This window comes from Pteropus alecto, unplaced genomic scaffold (genome assembly GCF_000325575.1).
Source record: "Pteropus alecto unplaced genomic scaffold, ASM32557v1 scaffold121, whole genome shotgun sequence".
NCBI lineage: Eukaryota > Metazoa > Chordata > Mammalia > Chiroptera > Pteropodidae > Pteropus > Pteropus alecto.
The window spans coordinates 5775951-5801265 of record NW_006434369.1 but is presented as its reverse complement, the minus strand read 5'-3'; the positions used below and the strand labels follow the sequence as shown (position 1 = coordinate 5801265).

The following is a 25315-nucleotide window of genomic DNA, read 5'->3' as shown; positions in this document are numbered from 1 at the left end:
AATTGCCATGAACAAGTCTAGCTGGCATGGTCTGCATGCTACACCCTACTCACTGCACTGTAGTGACACTGGTCTCTTCATTGGTCCTTTTACTCCATTCATGCCTCTGGGTCTGTGCATCTGCTATTCCTGTGGCCTATTGTTCCCCTTCTCAGAGAGAGCTCCGTCGACCACCCTATTTAAAATAACATGCCCTCCCACTCAGTTTCCCTACCCTCTCTATGCTGCTTTGTTTTTTCCCCATGCACTTATTATCTTTTGACACATTATTTTTTAATTTATATATTCGTTTGTCTGTTTCACCTCTTCCCCCAAACTCCCACAGGACTGTCTGCTCATGAGGGCTGAGTTACTGTCTGTTTTGCTCATCCTTCTATCCCCAGAGTCTAGGATATTTCTCAACATATAACAGGTGCTCAGTACAAATCTGAAAGAATAACTAGTTCCGTGTTTGCCTTCCATCGGCAAAAACAGTGCAATGGTACAACGCGCCAACAAAAGTCAATGTTTAGATGCCAATGTGCCAACAAAGGTCAATGTTTGTTTCTTTTCACCAGCTAAGACTAAATTGGGTGTACAGTTCTCCCCAGGGAGAGAAGCAGCTTCTTTCCCGGGTCTGGGTCACCCCAGATAGGCAGCTTCCTGGGCTGAGCCACAGCAGCCTCACTTAGTGTTCCCGTCAGATGCTGAGCTCATGATGACTTCTTGGAATCATACTTCAGTTCCTTTCTCTCAACTCTTGAGGTTCCTTTTTGCTATTTCAGCTGTGCTAATATTCATTAATTCATTTTATGATCTTGTGGGCGGGGCGGGGGGCGGGGTTCAAAAGGTCTCTGATTAAATCTCAATGAACATATATTCCTGAGGGCAGTATCGTATAAAACCTCAGCATGTTACATAACTCTTGGCAGCTTAACATAGCCCATTTTTGTATCCCATAAATACATCCTTTCCCAAATACTTTAAGCAGTCTGTAGGATGAAATGTGAGCATGAATAGTCTGTGTCCTCACATCAGCTTGAGGCCCCTCTGTCTTTCATCTCTGGATGGCTTGTAGCCAGTACTTCTCTTTTTAGGGGCAGATCGCCTCTCATCCTCCTCTGCTGTTTCCTGCTCTGCTCCTAAAGCTGCAGACACACCCACTTGCTCACTACTGCTCCTTTGAGAAATGTGCCTACCCCTTCCTCCCCCACTCCTCACCAAACCAATGCTTCTAAAAGGATCACCTCCAACTTCTATTCAGGGCGGAGGTACTGAGACAGTAAGGCAACATGTCTGGGCTGGTAATTATTTATTCAATGTCACTTTCTTGGTCTGGCTAATGAATGGCTTTTATGATCATTCTTGGCTCTACTGTGTATAAATTCAATAAAATTCTTTTAACTACTTTGTCAATAACTATTGTATCTAAACACTGTACACATATACACATATTTATGCTGTTTGATTGTATATTTCAATCTTAGATTGGTGCTATGTCTATATACACACATATGTACATATCAGCAAAAACAAGATATAAAGAAACAAAACGTCTGTTGTTTAAATTTGTCTCCCTTTCCCTTAACAAGAATTCTTGTTTTCACAAATGTGAAGGGCATCTGTTTTACAAAACATTTTTGCTTGATACTATCCCAAATGTACCAATTCTGCCTGTATCCGGGAGCAATGACATCTCTCAGAAGCTGGGTTTCAGTGAATATCTTGCTTTCAGTGAAATTATTAAATTGGAAATTCCTAACTTCATCTGCGAGTGAAATTCTTGATCCTAATTTACCTGTAGAGAAAAGCCAGTCTGCTGTCTTTGAAGGCCAGTTTTCATGACTACATTCTCAACATCAAGAACAGCAGAAAACCCTGGAACAACGATTTAGGGGCTAAGCAAGAGATTCATCTACTCCAGTGTTTAGAAATCATTAATAAAAACAGCCACAACTCTTTAGTCGAGTTACTGTAAGGATATCTGTGTTTTCTGATTAAGACATTTAATCATGTTCACACTAACTCTGACTCAATCCTTGCTGGAAATGTCTCAGGGAGGTTCAGTAAACTCACATCCTAGTGCAGAGACATCTCCAAACACAAATCCCAAGTGGTAAGTTGGGCTCCTCTCATACATTGTTGAGTGGCTCCCAGAACCTCCCCTGCAGGGAGGCCTGGTTAGGACCTGCTCAGCAAGCTCTCAGGGACACAGATTCCATCCCACTTGCCCTCCCCGCTTGAGGGGGGGTTCTTAAAATGTGTGCTTTAAAGAACAACATTATTCAGTGATAAAAAGAAGTAAGCTATTGAAGCCACAGAAAGACATGGAGGAACTTTAAATAAATATTGCCAAGTGAAAGAGGCCAGTCTGAAAAGGCTACATACTGCCTGAGTCCAGCTCTGATACTCAGGAAAAGGCAGAATTATAGAGACGTAAAAAGATCAGTGGTTGCCAGGGCTTTGGGGCTGCGTATATGGGGTGGGGAACAGGAATAGGTGAAGTGTATAGGATTTTTAGGGTGGTGAAACTATTTTGTATGATACTGTAATGCTGGATACATGACATTACACATTTGTCAAAATACAGGGAAAGCATCTACGGCCATGCTACCCTGAACAAGCCCAATCTCGTCTGATCTCGGAAGCTAAGCAGGGTCGGGCCTGGTTAGTACTTGGATGGGAGACCACCTAGGAAGACCAGGTGCTGTAGGCATTAAAAAATGAAAAATAAGGGATTGTAAGCGGACAAGGTCCTTGCAATCTGTGAGGTTAACCAAGGGTTGCCTCGCTTAAAAAAAATAAAATGCACAGAAAGCACAAAGAGTAAACTCTAACGTAAACTGTGGACTTTAGTTAACAAGAACGTATCATTATTGGCTTGTCATTTGTAACAAATATACTACACAAATGCAAGATTTTAATAACAGGGAAAACTGTCTGGGAACTCTGTACTTTCTGCTTAATGTTTTTGGTAAACCTAAAACTACTTTAAACAATAAAGTTACGACAGTGGTCCAAGAAAATCTGCTTCAATAATACATGGAAGATCACCTAGTTGGGGAACTTATAACACAGAAAACCTAAAGGAGAGCATTTTTCTTCTCCGTTTTTTCCTTTGGAGAGGTACACACACACACACACACACACACACACACACACACACACACACACGGTTTGATACCGTTTCTCTGCTGGAGCCTTTCCCGCATTAGAACCGAAAGGAGGATTATCACCAACCACAGGCCGCTTTGTGCACAGGGCAGTCACTCTCTTTTTGGATACATTAGATTCATTTCTACCAGGTCCTGCATGTGAAATGTTGGCACATTGGTTTGCCTTGGCTGCTAAGGGACTAAACAGGCTTATGTGCTGCTTGCATGAGGGCTTTGGCTATTTTTAGGCACCAGCTAATCCATTAAATGCATAATGCTGCTACTGATGACTCACAGAACACAGCAGTCAAATTAAAAAATAGTGGAATGAAAAAAAAGCCATCGGTAAACGTTCAGTAAGCACATCATTATAATATGCTGTATGAGTGTACGTGCGTACACACACACACACACAGGCCAGGACAGCCAGGAGAAGGAAATGGCACTGAATATTAAGCAGTCACCAAGGAGGTAAAGGGAAGTAGTCACTGCGGGAGGCTTTAGGAAGTGACAGACAGCCCTAACATAAGGAGCTCGGCAGTTAGGAAAGAAGTAGTCCAAGAAAACTGCCATCCCAGAGCACTTTACAAATAAAACTTACTACAATTTACCAAAAAAATTTTGGGTACTCTTCAGAAAAGTTGAGGCTTGGGGAGCATGAGACAGAGGGATGGGGAGACGGCTCACAGATAAGAACATCGTTTGTCAGACAGAAGCCAAAGGCTCCACAGGTGGGGTCATCTTGGGTGGGGATCTCTTGGTAGGCACACAGGAAAGGCCCAAGAGCCTGTATCTGTGTCAGTCTTCCTACTGGTGTGGAGGGCTGGACCACCAATCCATCCCTCCAGTTCAGCTCATGCTCAGAGAAACACAGCATGCACAGTAGGGTTGCTTCTGGGCCGTTCGTGGGAACATGCTACAGAGTAAAAATGGCTGATTGTGCTCGTTGGAAATTTTCAGCCTTCTTCCTAGGTTTTGCTAGACTGTCTCTCCTTCCATAAACTCCTTTTAGAGCATGAAGCCTTATATTTATTTTTCAGAAGCTGACTACTTCCCTTCTCAGGGCCAAAGTCACGTAAGTGAAGCAGGGAAGGGAAACTAACGTTGTCGAGGTCCTACTATGTGCTACATGTTGTGCTGGTTCTGTTGAATGCATTTTCTATCATTATTACAACAACTCTCATTATTCCTGTTTCGTGAGCAAGAATGGAGGGTTTAGACATAATTCGCACAAATTATTTGTGCAGTAATTTGCAAATGACTTGCAAAAGGCCCCGGTGCTACTGCTGGAGGAGAGACTCAGGCTTAGGTCTTTTTGGCTCCAGACCTGCATTTTCCTACCAGCTAACCTGCTTCCCACCCAAGCAGGTGACACCCCATCCTCTTGAGTGAGTGTTCATGCTATTTATTGCTTAGGATCTTTCCTGGGACTCTCCATAGACTTACCGACTCAAACCTGGAGAATATTAAGTGGATCATATTTCAAAGTAAGGCCCGAAGCAGCAATGCGGCTGTCCTTGGGTGATCTCAGCTAGAATCCCCACGACTGAGAGAGGACAGCAGGAGGGAAGCAGAGACTCTCTCCTACCTGGGGTGGAATGTGTTGCCTGTCTTTCACCAGAAGAGGGAGAAGACTGCAGAGTGTCCACAAAGAGGTTTCCTGTGGAGCATACAGTCCTAAGGGACAATACCTGGAATTCCCCTTTCAGATCCCATAGCACTTGGGTGGTGGAACTGGGGTGCAGAGAAATGCTGCACTGGGTATGGCGAAGCCACAGAGATGGTGATGAATATGGGAAAGTATTTTTCTCCTACACTGCCTCATCTGGAGCTTCAGCCAGAAACACTGGAGGGATCTTTCCACAATAGTAATTAGAAATTCGGCGCCTTAAAAATAATCACTAAAATAAAATTTAAAAAACTCTCCACTTTATACAGGCTGGCTTTAGTTCCCTCTAGGTCTACCTGTGGATCATGAGCATGAGGTCAGTAAAGGTTCCCTTCATGGCCCACCTTAATTTTGGTAGCTGATGCTACTCATCTTGCAACCATCCAGAACCTGGGCTCATGGTTTTCTCCACACATGCTGCCCTCACCGGGATGCCCACGGTAGGTTTTATGAGGTCATGTGGTTCTCCTTCCATGTAGGATTTATGCCCAGGGTCATAATGCCATTTGCTGTACAAAACCCAGCCCTTCTCCCACAATTTCCCTAATCGAATCTGTGGTTTTGCTAATTAAGTTAAATAATTTACACATTACTAATCTCCATGTGGGTACAAGTGTTTAGTGATTTCTAACCAGTTGAGAAGACATAGACTGATTCTTCAGGCCAGGGGAGAAAGCTCCTCGCAGTGACACCGATTACAGAGGGAAGCACTCCATCCTTGGAATGTAAATTAAATCCAGATATTAGTTCTCTCTCTCTTCCCTTATCCCCATCTCGCCTTCTCTCTCTGATTCTCCACTGATTCTGCTCCTGTCACTTGTGGCAAACACAGCTGGTGAAGTATTTTTGCTGTGATGATGTCAGCCTGTTTCTGATAGGCTTCTTGGTGAAGTGACAAATCATTGGTTGTGTGTGTGTTGGGTGGCGGGGTGGCGGGCGGGGCGGGGGGGTGTTGCACTTTGTTTCTACCACAGCCTCTCGTCATTCTTTGCAGAAGCCCATGCCAGCAGCAGCATGACCGCACAGGGGCCATCCTGGCAGACCTGCAAACAGGCTGAGACAAATATTCTACCTTCTAATTTGTACCTTGGATATCAATGAAGAGACTAGTGGCCTGGCTACAGGAAGGAAATGAGACTTGGCCAGGAAACCAATTTCTCTACCATTTAAGCATTCACTCTGTAAAGTATCAAGCAGGGAAAACACACAGGGGAGCTTCCTCTCTGAGACCGGTCAGGTCCATTTGAAACCTAAAGAAGCCTGTAAACTCTGGTCGGAGAGGAAGCCAGGATCTTGGAGATGCAGCCCACAGCTAGAGCTGCTCTTTATTCTCACGTGGAAACAGATGCTGGTAAGGAACCAGTAGCATTTCAAAAAACACACCTTTTCCATGCCTACCTCTGTGCACACTAACGCTTTAAGGAGTGAAAAAGGTACCATGAAAAACACGTTTACTTTTCATTCTTGTTTATTTTCCATGGGGTCTGTTAAAAGATAGTTTTGCTCAAGAGAATTCATTCTCTTTTTTTTCTACTAGGACTCACCCCAATCTATGTAGGAAGGCTGGAGCGAGCAGCAACTACAGATGGGTAGTGAGTTCTAAATAATGATGCCATTTAAAAAAAAAAAAATACTGACTTCTGCTCTTTTTTTAAGTCAGAACTTTGAAAAATCTTGGGTCTTTCCAAAGATGTTAAGCCTACAGTGACATTTCACCATGACAAATAAAAGTATTTGAGGCTAAGAGCTCTTGGCAATGCAGGCCCCCTGACATGGTCCAAGATCCCACATCAGCGCATTCACAGGCAGTTCTGGAAAACACTTTGGAAAATTGCATCCCCCCTACCCCCACCTCACTTGATCTTTTAAAAATACACTTAAAACAATTCAAGTCATTAACTAGTCTGTCTTCTTTGTTTGATTTTCTGTGATCTCCCTCCCAACTATCCGCTAAGCCATGACCCTTCTCAACTCAAACCTGAAGGGTGCGCTGGCACATCCGAGCGTTTCCCAGCCCCTGGGGAAGTGTTATCCGAGTGGGCTACACCACCAGGGAAGGTCCTGACTGGGGGCCAAGGTTGTCTCACTCGAGCAACCTGAGCAGTGAAGTTGCTGTTTCATACAAATGGGCTGTGGAATAAATATATTCAAGAGATTTAAGAGATGAGGAAAGGGTGCATTGAAGGAGACTGGAGAGAATTAATCATAGTTCCAGTTTTTGACATGACTCACTTTGGCTGCATCTGACCCTTGGGGTTCCTATTTTCCACAAGCCCAGGAGAGCACCTGGGACAGCCCTGACTTCTTGAATTGTTTTAACTGTATCTTTTATTTTCTATGTTCTGATGTTCTGATGTTCTGACATCTGGGAGCTTTGCTGACTCTGGAGGGACTATCCTTTTCAGGGTTAGCTAATTCCTAGAGTTAGCGACCAACTCTCCTGGGAGAGTGACCTTCATATGCAAACTATCCACCCACACTCCTAACCACCTCCTCTACCAGGGTCTCAGACTCCAGGCCACCATCTCCCTGCCCTAATCACCCCATGGTAGGTACTAGATAAGTAGGAACAGAACCCACTGAAATTATTCAAACTAGCCAATCCTAAACCTGCCTACCCTACCTCATCCATTCCTCCCCAGAGAAACCACAACAAAGGTTCCTGCCCACGTTGTCTCCTTACTCCCTCTGCCTCCTGACGCTGGTGTTTCCCCACGTCACCCCGTGTGGTGTATCCCCTCCTAGGACCTGAGTATGACAGACAATGTTTTAATGGCTGTTGTCTCCTCACCTGTTCTAAATAATAAAACCTGCATTTTAAAACCCAGACGTTGGTAAGGGATGTGGTGATTAGATCGATGCTGGGCATCTATCTAATGTCCTCAGCAGACCAGCACTGTCTTTTCCTGATGGGAAATAATTAATAAATGAATGAATGAATGAATGAATGAATGAAGGCAGGATGGCCCCTAGAAGGGCCTCAGACTCTGCAGCCTTTGTCAATCAGGTTCTCATCTGAACCACAGAACAAAATCATAACTTAAGTGATGATTTTCTTAAATTGTTCTGAAGATGGTACCTGACTAGCCCCACTCCAGATGCAGAGAAGTTAGTTCACTACAAACAGCAGATGTCTCAGGGCGTTAGGGCTTAATTCCCTTAGAGAACTTGGCTGGGAAAGATTTGGAGGATAAAGTCTAGGTATAAACGAAAACTTTAATTTTCCCCAGAGCATGGATGAGTCTGCCTCCTGGAAGAAGTTCATCTTGCCAGGAAATGATGAAGGCGTGTGGTGGGGTGTTCCCACCCCGCTTGTGTGACCTGGGTGAACATTACCTGTGCCCGGTGCTCCCCGACGGCGAACTGGACCACAGCGACGCCCGGGCTGTGGCTGTCCTCAATTCTCTCCACGGTGCTGGAGTCGATTTTCAGGTCATTGCTGATCTCTGCGCTCTGGATGAAGTCTTCCGTTTTCAAGTCCTCCACCTTCTTTAGCTCCCCGTTGGCCAACTGGATGATGGAGCCTTTCATGAAGTAGGGCGGCAGAGTGGGAGGTGCTGCCGCAGGGGAGGCAACAGACTGTACCACGGGCAGGTGGATCTGGGCCTGCACCATGGCTGGGTAGGCGGCCTGGGTGACCAGGGCCTCTGGGCTGAAGTTCTCGCTCTTGGGAAGGGCGGTGGTGACGAACGTGTGAGGCACTGCTGCAAACTGGGGCGACGATGTGACTATCGCAGAGGCTGCTCCCGACCCCTCCACGTCAGCACTGCCTACTGGGATGAGCAGGGGCTGGGTTCCCGGGATGACCAGGTGCTGGGGCAGGCTGCCAGCGTATGTGATTGCTTGCTGCTGGCTGCTCAGGTAGCCGATGACAGGCGGCTGAGTCCCCGCGTAGAAGGCCGTGGCTGGCAGTCCAACTGGGAGTGGCTCTGAAGCACTGTGTGTGGTCTGAATGACCGTGTGGGGTGACAGCGTGGCAACAGTGGCAGCCTTCACGCCTTCGGGGCCCAGAGCCTGTTGCGGTGAGAGCCCGTAGGATCGGTGCCCGGGCTTCCCTAAATGCAGGCCACTTTTGTCGTTGAGGGTGGAGGGGGAGGCCTCGCGGTGTGTGACCTGCTGCACTTCCAAGTCAGCTGTGGGCGTGTTGCTGTTGGGCAGGACCATCACAGAGGCCCGGACCCCGGACGAGTCCCGACCGCCGTAGTCGGCGGGGCTGGGGTGGACGACCACGTGTCTGGACTCATATGGGTGAGGAGCTGACTTGCTGCTGGCCTTTGCGAGGCCCAGGTCTGCCGAGGTGGGAGCCCCGTACCTCCGCCCCTTCTCCATCTCCCCGTTGAGGATCTCCTTGGCCTGCATGGCCTGCTGCAGCCTGCTGCTCTCGGCTTTCTTGGTGGCCTCTCGAGTAACGAAGTGGCTGCCAGAGTCGGTGTATTGCACTACGACCTGGGGGGAGGGCCCCAGGGTGAGCGGGTGTGGGATCATCGTCTGGTGGGGGTGGAGGTGGACAGGGATGGCCGGAGGAGAGGCCGTGCGCCCGGCATTCTGCGGAGAGCTGGAAATGTGGACGTACTGGTTCTGCTGGGGGGGTGGTGGGGACCCTGGCGCGATGAGCCCCGGAGTCCTGCCTAAGTGCTGCTGCTGCTGCTGCTGCTGCTGCTCAGCCTTGTGTCCAGAGGCTTGGCTCAGACTGCCCATGTTGGCCAGCAGAGTGGAATAGGCCTCCAGCTGAGAGCGCTGGGTTGGAGTGGTGGCTCCTGCGGCAGAGGCCACCGCACTGGTGACGGGACTGGCCGTTGGGGAGATCAGCTGTGATGGGATGAACCCTGCGTAGGGCCCACTGTACTGGGAGGACCCAATGAACTGGAAAGTGTGCGGCAGGTGAGCGTACTGCACGGGCGACACCGGAGTCCCTGACTGCGGGGGAGGATACACCGTGGGCAGCGTGGTGGTCGCCGGGACAGACCTGGGCGCGCTGGGTGGGGAGTAGTCCAGCCCCGTGGACAGTGCTTTGTGTAAACCTATTCCCTGTTGTAAACCGAGCTCCACTGAAGTCCCTGCCGGGCCATGCCTCCCTCCCCCGTGGCTTCGGCCACCAGGGTTCCCTGGGAGCCATGCCACGCCCTCTGCCCTGTGGTTGTCGCTGGGCAGGACCGTGGCCTTCTCCTCGGAAGGCCGGCTGGTGGCGGGGATCTCGCGCTTCTTGGGAGGCAGGCATTCGTTGCTCCGCTCTTGGTTGGATTTCATTTTTCGCCGTCCCCCCTCCACGGTGACTGTTTCACTGTTTGGCTGGCTCTGATTTTAGTCTGATAAAAGGAAAGTCACATTTGATTTCTGTAGGGGATCCAGGCTCTTCATGAGGAATCATCTCCCCGTGGGTGCGATCCGCCAGCAGCAGCTCTGGAATCTGGGAAAAGAAAGAGGGTAGTGACAAGGGTAAGAGGAAAGGGAGAAGCAAGAGAAGGAGAGAAAAGAAATCGAGATATCAGCACCAGAAAAGAACATCCTCCACAAGATTAAGACTAGGCTTCCGGTTTCAACTTTAATTCCAAAAACCCGATCCTAGCCCCAGCATTAAAGCAGGTAAGACATAGCACCTCAGGAAGATTACTAAGACATCGAGCAAGTCAAAACTTAAAGCAGATACCTTTTTATGAAGTTAACAACTCCCCTAAGACATGTTTCTCACAGCCTCTCTCCTTTTTTCTTTTCTTTTTAGAAGGTAGACAATGCGTTGCTTAAGTGTCCTTTTCAGAAACGCTGGTCTCATTCTTCATCTCTTCCTTACCTTACTGGAAAATCGAATGAAGCCCACAGGGAGATGACATCAGTAAACGTCACCTGGGCCCTGCCCTCAGAGCCAGGCCCAGAGCCAGGCCCTGGGGAGGAGCAGGTTAGGAGTGAAAGCCCTGAACTGACTTAGCATGTTATCTCTGAATCCCTAACTATCGGAGCCACTACTCAAAAGATTCCACCTGACTCTATGTCCATCCTGACTCTACGATTCTCTCTTCCCTAACACACACATACACACTCTCATGTGCACACACACTAATCCCGCCCCGTACACAAGACAACTCGGCAGAGCCAGCCATAAATAATCCTGTTCTCTACAAGTTTCCAAAGAATTCCCAGTAGAGCCACTCACACGGTAATGAAAATCCAAAAGAAACCTGTGAGACTGTTAAAAATGAATATGGTTACAGTTAAAAAAATGCAGATGCATTGAAATTTTCCTTATTGAAGGCTATACACCTACTTCATTCCGCCTCTTTCTTCCTTTCTAAGTGGTCTTTGAATTTTCTCTTCATACCCGCCCACTCCCGCCCCCCGCACCCGTTTCTCCTTGGAAAAATCCATTGCACCAATAACCCTAGAGGTGAAACCACTTTCAGACCAATCAGACCTGTGTGTTTTCACCTGAACATATAAATAGTAACCCTGGAACTGGTTCTTATGGACACATATCTCAGTCTCTCAGTAACCAGTGAATTCCGAGTCAGCCAGACTGAGTGGGCAAACAGATGCCCACCTGGCAAGAGACAGAACATCAACAGACCTACAGGAACCAGGCTAACAAGCGGCAGGTGTAAGCGTCCCTACGGGCAGCAGCGGCAGACATGCACATTGTCATGTGCTGTGATCCTGGGAAGCTGTGAGGTACAGCTGTGGGAAGTACAGCCTAGGATCTGATTTTAAAACAAATGCAAGAAGTCGTCTTCAGCATCTGATCTTTGCCTATCTGAAGCAACAGCGATATCTGTACTATAACACGGCCCCTTTTTTCTCTGTAGCTCCTCCTCTCCCCTTCCAACACATTTATCCCACATCTCTCCTACACAGTTTGCACTTCCCGACCTTAATCTGTAATTTTTTTTTGGCCTGTGATTTAGTGGCCTTTGTCGGTTTTGCTTCAACACCACTAATGAACACCATGATGAAAGGACATAAGAGAAAGTTCCGCAGCTTTAATGACTGTGATTAGGTATATATCGAAGGTTTAAAAATTTGGTGCCTCAATATCAGAGGACATTTCAATAATTAGATATGACTAGGGATATGTTAAAAACTGGGAAAGAAACAAAAAATAAAGTAAAAAGTTCTAAAATATTAATGCTTAAGAAATATATGTCAAAGGACTAATGTCTTTTATTTACCTCCCAACCTATAGCCTTGATAAGTCCCAGGGTAACTGCGTTCTGTACAGTCTTCTCTTATAAGGAGTGCACCACATAATTTACACCCAATACTTGTGAATCGATCATGATGACAGTGGTATTTTGAAAACAGTGACAGAATAAAATTAAACTACAGAAGCATCAACAACAGTTGCCCCTTTTCGCTGCTTAAAAAGTACTGAGAACGATCTTTTACTTTTAGATTTCAAGAGTCATCCTTAAGAGAACTTGATAAGCTCCCACATTCCCACACCAACTAGCAAAGTCGTGTAGATCTACTCAAAGCCAACCATTCCATACGCCCCCTGCTGGCTCCACGGTAGCAGTGATCCAATAAAACCCTACAGGATTTCATTAAGGATGTTCACGCAAGAGTGGTATGTCAGAATCTGAAAGGAGAACATTTGCATACAGTAGGCCCAGCCAGTAAGGGAATAGGTTAATTAGCTCAAGGCAGCTCTAGGGAAGAAAAAGCAGCAGCGGAAAAGTCCTTTCAAAGCCAAGCAAAATGTCAAACACATTCAGAAAGAGGTCCATTAGCAATGCAAATGGAACTGCCCCTACGACTGAATGCACAATATACAAAACTAGAAAACCCCTCTGAAGGTATTTTTCAAAAGAACTCAGCTTTAGTAAATTTGAAAAAGAATGCTGACTTGATTCTTAGTGGTGCCTCGGTTTATTTACACTTTATTTGAAAGACATTGGCTTAGCTGGCCCTAAAGATCTCTGTGGCTGATCTTCTGCTAATGGACCACTAAGACTAGGCCTTAACACAAATTCAAATGTGTTCTTTTGAAAAGTTATCCACTGATACACATCTTTTCCAAATAATAATAATAATAAACAAATCAAGGATACAAATATTATTGTACAACTGGAGGGACCACGGGCCAGACTTGATAAAAATGTCAACCCATCCTCTTCCTATATTTAGAAAGACCATGCCTCTTATTTACCAGTGCAGCTTGGAGGAGATGAGACTTTAATTTTGGGGGCATGCGTTCCTTCTCTGTGCTTCATTATCAAACTCTGTAGGCTGTATCTCAGCACCCAGAGACGCTGTGAGGGTAGGGATTGTGTCTTGCTGTATTCTCAGTGAACCGCCAGAGGGAGCCACAGTATGCCACTAGGTCCTTGGTACACTGGGTGATTATTCATAGGATTGAAAAGAAGGGAGAGGTAAATTATGAAGGTGGAAAAGTACAGTAGGAAAAAAAGAGAGGAAGAGACAAGGAAGAAGAGAAGAAAAAAGAGTGGGATTTTTGCCTTCGGGGTCTCCTTCTAGCTGCAGACAAATGGCCTCTGTGTCCCCAATTGCCTTCTCAGGGTTGAAACACACCAACAGCTCAGCGCTCTCCCCGCCCCGCCCCCCACTCCGGGAGTCCACCTCTGGATTTTCCTGCCACAACAGAAAGATTTCTTCCAAACATATGGGGTCACACACAATTACATAAATACTAAGTTATCAAAGTAGCACAGATGTAGATCATACTGTTTAAATATTATTAGAAAAGGGAAAGTGGAGAGGGACTTAATAGATGAATTGGGATAGATTTATTTAGGGTTTAATGCATATGGTTTGCCTGATAATCACTAGTCTGAATACATTCATCTTCAGTATCTTTATATCTACATTTGCATCTATCTCTCTGTCAGTATTTTAAAATTTAGCTCAGTGGCCTAAGGCCTTGCTATTCAAAGTGTGGTCCTCAGACCAGCAACACCAGCAGCTTTAGAAATGTAGAATCTCAAGTCCCACCCAGGCCTCCTGATTCAGCATGTGCATTTTAACAAGATCCCTAGGTGAGTCATATGCATAGCAAGGTTTCAGAAACTCAGGTAAGATTAAAATTTCTACTTATAAGTTCCTAAGCAGAGTAAACATCTCCAGCCTCTATCCACTGAGGTAGGTGCTGGGAAACCAAACTAGGCGCTACATGTAAACAGAATTGATGGAGCCTTGGAGATAAGCAGTGAACATTTAGGTAAAACTAAGCTGTTTACTTTGGTGTCACCTAGATTAATACAGTTCTAAATAGCAGATGCTCCTTTTCTTCTGGTTCTTTCTACCTTCAAGAAATATAGGGGAATATACTTTACAAAGTCCATTATCATACATTTTATACATGACTCAATCCTCTCCAGAAAGAAAAACAAACTTTTAACAAAGGAAGTACCACACACATCTTTTCTATAATTAAAAAATGTTTCCCCCATTACCATGGATTCAGACTATTTCAGAAGTGATAGGAAAACAAGATGCTTCTGTGCTGAGATATTTGGGAGCGTATCCCCAGACTCCAAGTCCTGTAAATAACAACCAACTGCTCTGAATAGAAGACACTCCTAGAACTTGAGACACATAGTCCTAAAAATGCATTCCCATGTAACGGCATGTGACTGGGTTGCTATGTCGAGCTCACCCAATCCTGAGAGTTTCTCAGTTTGAGTGAAACCCATGACTGTCTGCCATGTATGCACAACAGAGGCATGGTTCCAGTTTTAAAGAGAAAGAAATGCAGGCTGATGAGCTTGTCTCAGTTCTGGAAAAACCATATGACTATTTAGGAGACAGAACAGCCGGACCTGACGGGAGAGGTCACTAGGACATGGCAAGGATTCTCTGAGTCCTGACATGCCAATCTCCTCTCTGTTCTGTTATAAACAAAACTGAAAGATCCATAGGGTGTGCTGGCAGAAGACACTGTATTTAGGTTAGATGTTAAAAATAAGTCCAACTCTGACATACTTGGGATTTCCAGGAAAAAGGTGAGTCGGATGATAGTATAATTAGACACCTTCATGGTTGACTGAACAGGCACGTCCCAAAGGAAGTGGATCACACGTTCATTTATCACTTTCTTTGTTTCTAGTATGTACAGTGGACCTTAATTGTTTAATGTCAGCGTGGAGCGAATGGTATGCCAGAACTCTATTTTTAGTTCTATTCTGTTCAACATTTTATCAGTGTTTTGGTTGTCATACTTAGAGGTAACAGAAGACTGGAAGGGATGCTTAATATATTATTGCAATTAAAAATTCAAATATATCCCCAGACCTGGAAGTGATGGCACAAAACCAAGAACATTAAGATTAATGAGAATAAAAGTAAATGGCTACTGATCTGGCTTTAGAATGGTTCAAATAGAAGAGCCTAGGGTTTTTGTGGGGTTTTTTTTGGATTATACAGTCAATATAAATCAACGGTTTAGTATGGTGCCTAAAAAGCTGGAGTCATTATAATCTTCATTTAAAAAAGTACAATGTTCAGAATAAGGAAATAATTTTTTTTTTTTTTTTAATCTGCTGCAATATACGGCATTGTCAAAGTCAAAGCACTAAGGCAAGGGACACCGGCAAAATGAGGAATGTTCGGGGTGGAGCGATCTGGTTAGCGAGAGGTCTAGACACAAGGCAGGCAAGTAACAGCAGAGGCAACTGAAGATGTGTGGCCCGGGGAAGTACAAAAAAACTGGAGTATGATCGCAATGCTCACATCTATAAAGGGCTGTCTGTGAAAGGCAGGAAAACAGAACTGAGCTCCAAATGACATTGATATATGTAGCAGAAATTAGCAAGTAATCAGAACTGTTAAAAATGAGCTGGGCTGCCTGAGTGAGGTAGGGATCCCTGTGTCATCCTAGGTGTTGAGGGAGCGTTTGGAGTCTCAAGCTGATGGTCTGAGGTAACTGGTGGTGATGACCCTTTCCTTGTTACTTTTACATTTCCTTACTTACATTTTTCCTATCACAAATATTTTGAGGCTATAATTCCATCCTGTATCAAGGTAGCTTCCTTCTAAGCCTAGCCTACTTTCCGATTTCCATTTTGGCTGTATCTTCAAAGAGAACTGACCATTTGCTCTTCCTGCTGTGCCCAAGCATGGAGCTTCACCGGGTAGGTCTCTGGGTCCAAAATAAGGTGGTTTCTGAAGGGGTTGGAGGGCCCTATCCAGGTCCATTCAGGCAGGAAACCCCCTGAGAGGTGAGCTGAAACCTGGGATAACTTTGCAAAATAGGCTGTTTGATATCTTCACCCCAACATACTCAGGTTTCCCTTCTCCACTTGGCACCCCTGTCACACAGGGTAAGCGAGAAGAGAAAAGGAATGACAGCTGGTAATCCATGCTAGAAACAAGTCCACGTAAGTGCCTAAAGACATAAAGAATAGATAAATGTAAACCTTAACTTGTATCATTAATCAGATGGAGTAGTGGATTAAATGGTGGACCCTTAAAAGATACATCCATCTGGAATCTGTGAATGTGACTGTAATTTTAAAAAGGGAATGTAATTAAGGATTTTGAGATGAGAACATCCAGAATTATCCAGGTGGGCCCCAAATCCAATGACAAGTGTCATTATAAGAGAAAGGCAAAGAAAGATTGGAGACACAGTCAAGAACACCCTGTGAAGACAGAGGCAGAGAGAAGAGAGTTATGTGGTCAAGGAATGCGTGAAGCCACCAGGATCTGGAAGAGTCAGGAAAGAGTCCCCACTACAGCCTTGGGAGGGAGCCCTGCCCTGATGACACCTTAATTTCAGACTTCTTGAGCCCAGAACTGTAAGGAAACAAGTTTGTTTGTTTTTTTTTAAATCGGGATATAATTGACACATGACAGTGTGTAAGTTTGAGGGGTATAATGTATTGAGTTGATACATTCATATATTGCAATATGACTACTTTGGTAGTGGTGTCAGCTTACACTCTGATCCTGTCACAAAGCTATAATTTATTTTCTGTTGGGAACAATTAAGATCTTGTTTTAGCAATTTGAAGTTTATAATACTGTTTGTTGACTATAATCACTGTGCCATGCATTAGATCTTCAGAACTTATTTATCCACTAGTTGTAAGTTCGTATCCTTAAATATTTCTCCAACTGCCCCATCCCCAGCCCCTACCATTCTACTGTTTTTATAAGTTTAGCTTTTTATAGGTTCTACATATAAGTGATATCTTACAGCATTTGTTCTTCTCTGTCTGACTTATCTCACTTATCATAATGCCCAAGTTCCACTGTTTTAAGCTACCAGATTTATGGTAATTTGTTCCGTCAGTCCTAGGAAACAAATACAAATAGCTTCCATCTATCGATCATCTAATATATGCCAATGACTCTACTTAAACATCTCATTTACTCCTGAAAACAAACTCATGAGGTTTATATTTTTATCTCCATTTTTCGGATGGAGACACTGAGGCTTGGCCAAGACCTCACAGTCAGAGGGAGAACTGGCACTGAGAATCACTTTCTTGCTCTACCCACCCATGATGCAGAGTAGACTGGTGCATTGGGATCCACTATGGTGATGGCAGCCTAAGAGCAAATATCCTTTTTCTTTATTTTCATGTAGAAAAGGGACAGAATGCATAGAGAGAAGAGAGGAGATGTCCAGGGAACCCTGGCACCATATTTAGCACTAATCACTGACCAGTTGGTGTGGCATTCAGTGTTGCAGGCTGATTTGACTAAGGAAGAGAGATGGGGATCTTTTTACTTCAAAAGCAAGTGAGCCAGGGACCACCAGCACCACCCAGCACCAAGCTCAATGCTACCCATCCAATTGTGATCCACCTTATAGTAGGGGTGAGACCCCAGAGACAGCATTCTGCACATAGAGAACTGTGGACACTAACATGGTGTCTGTATAAGCTCTCTCTCCCTCTAGCATTACAAAAAGGAAGTTCAAGTCTGCACTAAGGTGCAGGACTCCTTGGTCCATGGCAGCGATTCACACCACAAAGGGCTTTCCTTTGAAGCAGGACTTTGCTGGGAAGGCAGGGATCGGTTGCTACCACTGACAGCTGAGATTTTTAGTGGGAAGAGGGAAAGCAGGAGAAAACAGACTCTACTCTTTATATTATTAGGACCATGAATAATAAGTTTTGGGGGCCCTGTTCATCTATAGATTTTTTAGCAATGAAAATAGCGACTAAATTTAATACAGTAATTAAAACATTTAAATCCACCCAAAAGAACACAGTCTCATTTGGGTGCTTCCTGGCTCAATGGAGCTCTGAGTCCAGTGCAAAAAACTGACTCAGAGTCATTCTGCTGATTGAGGGCCCTGAGGGAGATGCTGGAGGGGATTCCTCAAGACTCACAGCTGTGTTGGCGGTCCTTGCACTGAACTTCTCCACTTGGCATGTGGCTAAACTTCTGTCTCCCTCATCCATAAATGGGGCTCTGTTATTTGCTGCTACTGTCAGCCAACGGAGAGACAGCCTTCATCAAGCTTTCGGCGAAGCTTTTCTTAGATTCTTGGCTTCTGCCATTACCGTTCCTAGTCAACATGATGACAGTGATACTGGTGTTTTGAGTGGGTTTTGCCACCCGTGGAAACACGAGGAGATCTGTCACGTGGGTGGGGTCCATTGCATGGGGACACGGCGAAAGTCTGTGCACAGGACAGGCTTGCGTGTCAGGGCACGAAAGAGGAGGATATGGGGCCGAGGCTGCAGCTGGGCTGTGCCGTCCCGGGAAGCTGGCTGGCTCACATGGAATGTCACCGCAGCATCCGGGTAGCCAGTGTCCTCTGGCAGCCTGCCCGTGCTGGGATTCCTGGAAAGGCTCAAGACGGAAAAATAATCACTTGGAGGGATAACCATCTGAATTGAAACAGGTCCCAAATGAATTGTCCAACAGAGGTTGAGTTTGAGTTTTTCAAAAAAGCTGGAAATGCCTTTCTGTCAAGACCTTCCCTGGTTCAATGCATGAGCAAATACCTTTCTGCTTTAAAGTGTCAGGCACGCCAGATTAGCCACCCTGGGACTCCCAAATCTGTTTATCCACCACTCTGCTGAAGGCTGGGAACAGTTACGCAGGCACTTTCCTGTACCCTGTGTTTAGTGGTTCTCAGCCCACTCTTAGAGTGAATTGTTCTAAGGACAGAGGTAGTGGCCCCACTGTGTCATCCTTCAGACTGTTGTGACAAGGGGCAAAGAACTGGCCACAGTAACATAATTAGGATGGGGGTTGGGAAGCATTTTTGACTCTCAATTTAATGTTCTTAGCCCTACAGAGATAGATCTCACTACAGAATTCAGTACGCATTCACATCCATTGGCATATTTTAAATATCAAGATAAAATATTAATATCATTATCATTAATACTGATAACATAATATTATTACTACTAATAATAAGGAGGAGGACATGGAGAATAATATAGTAGAAAGAACAGGCTATGGCGTAGAGTACAGGTTCAAAACCTGGCTTTATAAATCCCTAACTGCCTATGTAATTTTTTAAATGTAATTTTCATTTTACTCAGAATTAAACATGTGTTCAGTTTAGAGAGGCATGTGTTTCAACAGTGTGTAATCTTGTAATTACTATCTCTGCCTATAAAATGGGGAGAAATTAATATGCACAGTGCCTGGCATAATGTACACACTCAATAAACGGTAGCTATCATAAGTATAATTCAGCAAATGCTTTCTGGTGAATCCCCAGTTTTCACCCACACTTATCTGTTACCAATCTTGCCTGGTTCCATGATCAAATCAATACAATATCTCACACCTGTGATTTACACAAAAGAGAAAGTTATGGATGTTTGGAAATTTATTTTCTTTCTTCGGCCAACAGATGGGATTACATTTATAATAATTTCCGATGCACAGGCCCCCGTTCGCACCAAAAAGCGTGAAAGCAACTAACTCAGCATATGCAGACAGAATGAACAGAAAGGTCAGAGGATAAACTCAAGCTTGGCATTTCACGGTGAGGGTTAAGTATAATGGATCCTTGTTCCACTCTGCTTGCTTTTCCACAATACTTCTTGGATGAGTAATTCCCAAAAGGCATGGTGGGGAAATGCAGAATCTTCTTTCCACATCCCACAGGGAAGGCTGCCAGCTGTCTCCTCACACACACTCTCATATGCTTTGCTACACACCACAAAGTAAAGGGCCAGTAGTAGCTAGAAGAGGCTTAGTTAGATTCTAAGGCCACCAGGGGACTGGATCTCTGAGAAATTAGATGGTCCACATTTATAAACAGAGGCTGTGAAAATCTCCCCAGTTAGAAAAATGCCTTTCTGGAACTGAGGCATTCTGAGGGGGTCTTAAAGCATTCATTGCCCTTGTATGGCCAGATGAAACGAAAGCTGAGGCTTCTGGATAATCTATAGACAGTCATTCCTCTAGGGCTGTATCACATTGGCTTGCCTTCTTTGGTGGTCTTACAGTCTCTGGGACACTGTACACCTTTTTAATCCTCTTGACCACAAAAGCCCCGAGACCTCCTGGGACTCAAGCTCCCCAGTGCCTTCTTTGGTGGTCTTACAGTCTCTGGGACACTTTTTAATCCTCTTGACCACAAAGGCCCCGAGACCTCCTGGGTCTCAAGCTCCCCAAGGCAAACTGGGTATGACAGAAGTCACTGAGGCTTTCTGCGTGCAGGCTACGGTGATGTTTTACTTACGAATAATGACCAGTGTATGATCATCCCACTGGAAAGGCAAGGATACTGAGGCTCAGCTTGTAAGTGACTTGCCTAAGAGTCCATGCTAATAAATGGCAGAAATAAAACGAAAATCTTGATTCATCTAATGAAACAACCTGGGTTCCAGTTCTTGGATTATGCAGTGGACCTGCTAGTGTGTAGTGAGGATCAACCTTGAACGAATGGAGGTCTGGCCTTTGCCTCTGGCTAAGGTGATCTCTAGACCTCTGGAATGTCCTGCCCGACAGGAGTATGTCTGTTGGCCTGGGGGCTTTAGCCACTGGACAGTTTAACAATGTGAGTTATGATGAGGGCTTGGGGCTATGTGGTATCAGTTCTAATCTCTGAGGAAATTAATGACTAAAGGTATTAGCTAGACCTTCGAGAGGTGCTGGCAACAAAAGGTGTCATGTGGGTGGTATGTGATTGAGCTCCAATAAAAAGGCTAGACCCCAAGAATCAGGTGAGTATCACTGGCTGGCACTACTCCACGCACAGGGTCACACACTGTAGCCAGGAAGAAGTAATGCCGTCCGTGATTCCATGAGGAGAAGGTACTTGGAAGCTCCAGGTTTGGACTCCTCCAGAACCCTGCCCTATATGCCTCCTTCCTTGGCTAATTTTAATAATCTGTATCCTTTCTCTGTAGTAAACTGAAACCATGAGCATAACAGCTTTCAATGAGTTTTGTGAGTTCTTTTAGTGAATTATCCAACCTGATGGTAGTTAAGGAAACTCTCCAAACTTGCAATTGGTGTCAGAAGTGAGGGTAGTGTTGTGCAAACTGTTCTCACTTTGTAGTTGGCCCATAAACTCCTTATAGCTTGTGGTGATTATATACTTAAAATAAACAGATCAAGTAATAAACGTAATAAATAAAATTCACCAGGGTTCAGGGATAAGAAGGTATCATGAACCAAGGATTAGATCAATCCAAATCTATGCATCCCTACACAATGGCAAGTGGACAGACAGATGAGTGGAACAGAAAGAGGGAGGAGAACATACTACCTGGTATAATTTGATCTAGGCCTGGTCCCATAAAGACTCCCCATGACAATTACCCGATGGCACACACATGTAAGAAGCACTGAGTGGTTCAATGTTCTGAGTATACAGTTGAAAGTGTTGGAGCAATGAGGGCAGCCAGCTCATCAACTGACTTGGCTGTGTCTCCATACTCTCAGTCCATTTAGTAGAAACAACTACTAGAAATCTCGCATGGCTACTGAATCCTGACCATCCCAACAGACCAAGTGGAGGGCTGGGCTCCATCATCTGGCTCTTCGGATTTTGGAGAAAGTACTTCCTTTAGGGCACAGAGGTAACTGCAAATGTGCCTAGGACAATACGGACTTCACTGTGTTCTTGGTCAGGCTGAACAATGGGTATGTTGGTGGCAGCAGCTCTGGGCTCAGAAACAAGAACGCTCAAAGCATTAGTCTCAGGGCCACACTCTCCTCACCTGCAGACTGAGAAGTCAACCCTTACTGCATATTGGACACACCTGGGGAGCTTTTAAAAACAATAACAACGTCTAGACTCTCCCAGACAAACCGAATCAAAATTCCTGAAGGTGGGGACCAGCACTAAGACTCTAATGTGCAACCAGAGGTGAGCGCCCCTGGCATAATGACCTATAAGTTCCCTGTTAACTCCAGCACTCCCCGGCGGAATGTCTTGAGATGTTTAAATATAGTCTCCAATCATTTCCCTCACCCCATCAACGTAAAAATGGTGTTCTCACTTCCTTTTACTGCACTTTAAAAGTAAATTACATGTCCACAGTAAGACACCACTACACACCCAAAGGATGGCCATTACTTAAAAAAAAAAAGGAAAGTAACAAGCAGTGGTGAGGATGTGAAGAAATTGGAACCCTTGTGCACTGCTGGTAGAAATGTAAAACGGAGCACTGCTGTGGAAAACTGTTTGGCAGTTCTTCAAAAAGTTAAATGTAGATTACCATATGATCTAACAATCCCACTTCTAGGTATATATCCAAAGGAATGAAAAGCAGAGACTCAAACAGGTACCGTATGACAACATGCATAGCAACATTATTCACAACAGCCAAAAGGTGGTAATAACCTGAATGTCCATCAGAAGAGGAATGGATAACAATATGTGGTCTATCCATACAATGGGCTCTTACTCAGCCTTAAAAAAAGAATGCAATTCAGATACATCCTATAAGATGGACGAATCATGAAACGTTAATGCTCAGTGAAAGAAGCCAGATGTAAAAGGACAAATATTGTATGATTCCACTTCTAGGAGGTACTTAAAATAGGCAAATTCACAGAGGCAGAAAGTAGAACAGAGGTTACCAGGGGCTGGGGGGACGGGCAATGGGAGTTATTGTTTAGTTATTGTTATGGTTTGGGATGATGAAAAAATCTGTGGAGATAAATACTGGTGATGATTACACAATGATGTGAATGTACCTAAGCCAATGAAATGCATACTTAAAAATAGTTAAAATGGTAAATTTTACATTATATACATTTTATCATAATAAAAAAGAATTTTTAAAAATTATAAGTCATGATTTAAAAAGTTTGAAAACCAATTGCAATTCTGTTTTTAAACTTCACGGTGCTGCCCTCCACCCCAGTTCTACTTAAAGCTACATGGATCCCCAAAATACCTGCTGGAGTTAGCCTGCTTTCCATGGCTGGACGTCAGGGCATCTTTAAGCCCTTAAATTGTATGCGCTTTCCCTCATTCACAATGGAGACCTTGAGCAATAAAAAGTTAAGAAGCATCATTTTAAGGTAGTACCCAAAGTTCTCTATCCTGTCGTTGCTTACTCAAGACAGAGGGCTGGTTGATGTCCCTGTCCTCTTCTTCTCCCCTGTATTAAACTACTACATAGTGTCAGTCCCACCCTCTAAATCAGGGCCCAGCAAACTTTGGTGAAGGGCCACAAGTAAATAATTTCGGCTTTGTAGGCCATGACTCAACTCTGCCACTGTAGCGTGAAAGCACCGCAGATAAAACGGAAACAAATGGGTACAGTTACGTCCTGTTCCAGTCTTCAAACACATGGCTTAAGGCCATAGGGCAGTAGTCCCCAACCTTTTTGGCACCAGGGACCGGTGCTCCTATGATAATCTAATGCCCGATGACCTGAGGTGGAGCTGAGACGGTGATGCTAGTTCTGGGGAGCGGCTGCAAATACAGATGAAGCTTTGCTCGCTCGCTCGCTGCTCACCTCCTTCTGTGAGGCCCAGTTCCTAACAGGCCATGGACCAGGTATGTGCATCCCCTCTGTTCTGTCTGAGTACTTTCGCCTCCAGCCACTGGCCCCTCCACAATGCACCTTATTGCTTGTTTTCTAATCCAGTGGGTCTCATACTTAGAATTCCCAGATAATGTAGACACTGCTGGTCCAGAAACCATACTTTAAGAATCACAGTTCTAAGCTCTCTCTCATGTCTCTCCTTAGCCATCATTTTAGTTTCTCTCCAACCTCACCCTATACCCAAAATCTCTGTGCCCCTTAACATCCTGCTCTGTCTATGCACACACTGTCCTATAGCCGTCTGCTCAGCTATTCATTCAGTCCCCTTACACGGTGACATGAGCCACTCCCTCCATGCCTTTGCCCATAGTGGGCTTTTGATGGCTACTTCCTTTTGTAATAATTCCTGAAACCTTGGCTAAGCCACTTAAGACCACTGCAGTCTTGCTCATTCCTTCCTTCTCTGAAGTTCACCAGAACTTACAGAACAACCACAGTCTTTCACTGTGTTCACTGTACTTTTTACTTGTTTTCACATGTCTTCCTCATTAGATCGTAAACTCCCCATGCTGGGTATAGACTGAAATTTCATAACCCTTTGAGATTTTAGGGCCATTGTTCTTTCTTTGTTGGTTTACTGTTCTCATCCCAAGTCTGTCCATTGCAGTTTTGTCTTTCTAAAAATTGGCTACTAAAAGGCGAAGCGTTTCTGGATCTTCTTCTAGCTTTTTTGATGTAATGGTAGTGTTGGATCAAAAATGGAACTCACGGTGGAGGAAAATAAAATACGGTGTATTTGAAAAGCATCTGCACTTTGAGATTCCATTTCTAATACAAATTCTCCTGTGAGAATATCAACCCCGGATGCTTCCCGTAGCAGGAAGTCCAAGTACGCCATGTGAGATGTCGTTAAAGATGTATGCTATGCAAGAAGGCCTCTAAAAATCCACATCCAATTATCCAAAACTATGTCCAGATTGTCCTACCATCAATCCTAAGGAAATGCTTCTGGCAGTCTTCGGATTTACTGGAAGGAATATGTATTTACAAAGATAACAATTTTATTGAAACCAGACTAAATCAAGCATAGAAAGAATAGGGAGACAAGCTGTAAAACTCAGCCAAGATAAGAATTCTCTCTGAAATAAATGTTTGTTTTAAAATGAGGGGTATGACTCATACTCAGTGAATGGGTGGCTGGGTTCTGATCCTCAAAGGATGAATGGTCCACTTTGAAAAGCGGAACACGTGGGAAACCTACTTTCCACCTACATTTATTTCAGCGTGAGGCTGCTACAGTGGAGCCCAAGAAGCCTGAGTCGTTTCCAATCGCCAACAAAACGGACAATGGGATGACTCGCTACCTGCGGCTGTTTCCAATCAAAAAGCTGAGTAATTACTGCAGCTTCTCCTGGGGCTCGCAGGCGGCCCAGCACGAAGCCGGTGGAGCACGGAGGGCCGTGAATGAGCTGCCAGAAACCCTACAGAATTTGGCTGCCACATTGCTCCTCCTCCCCCTGGCTCAGCGTCATTAGCTTAATCAGGTATTCATTCAATAAAAAAAAATTTTTTTACACCCTCCCTGGAAGAATGCCGACGCCCTCTGAATGAGCCACACTGTCAACTCAATA

The 25315-nt window shown here is 44.8% G+C and overlaps 1 protein-coding gene and 1 pseudogene across 1 annotated transcript in view; one reads left to right on the top strand and one right to left on the bottom strand.

Moving 5' to 3' along the window:
• Positions 1 to 25315, bottom strand: part of ATXN1 (ataxin 1) — a 311366-nt gene that overhangs the window by 13537 nt on the left and 272514 nt on the right. Inside the window, 1 exon segment of the mRNA XM_025044911.1 lies at positions 8140 to 10210. Within this exon segment, the coding sequence (XP_024900679.1) occupies positions 8140 to 10050 (1911 nt within the window). The 5' untranslated portion in view covers positions 10051 to 10210.
• LOC112477715 lies at positions 2577 to 2695 on the top strand (annotated as a pseudogene).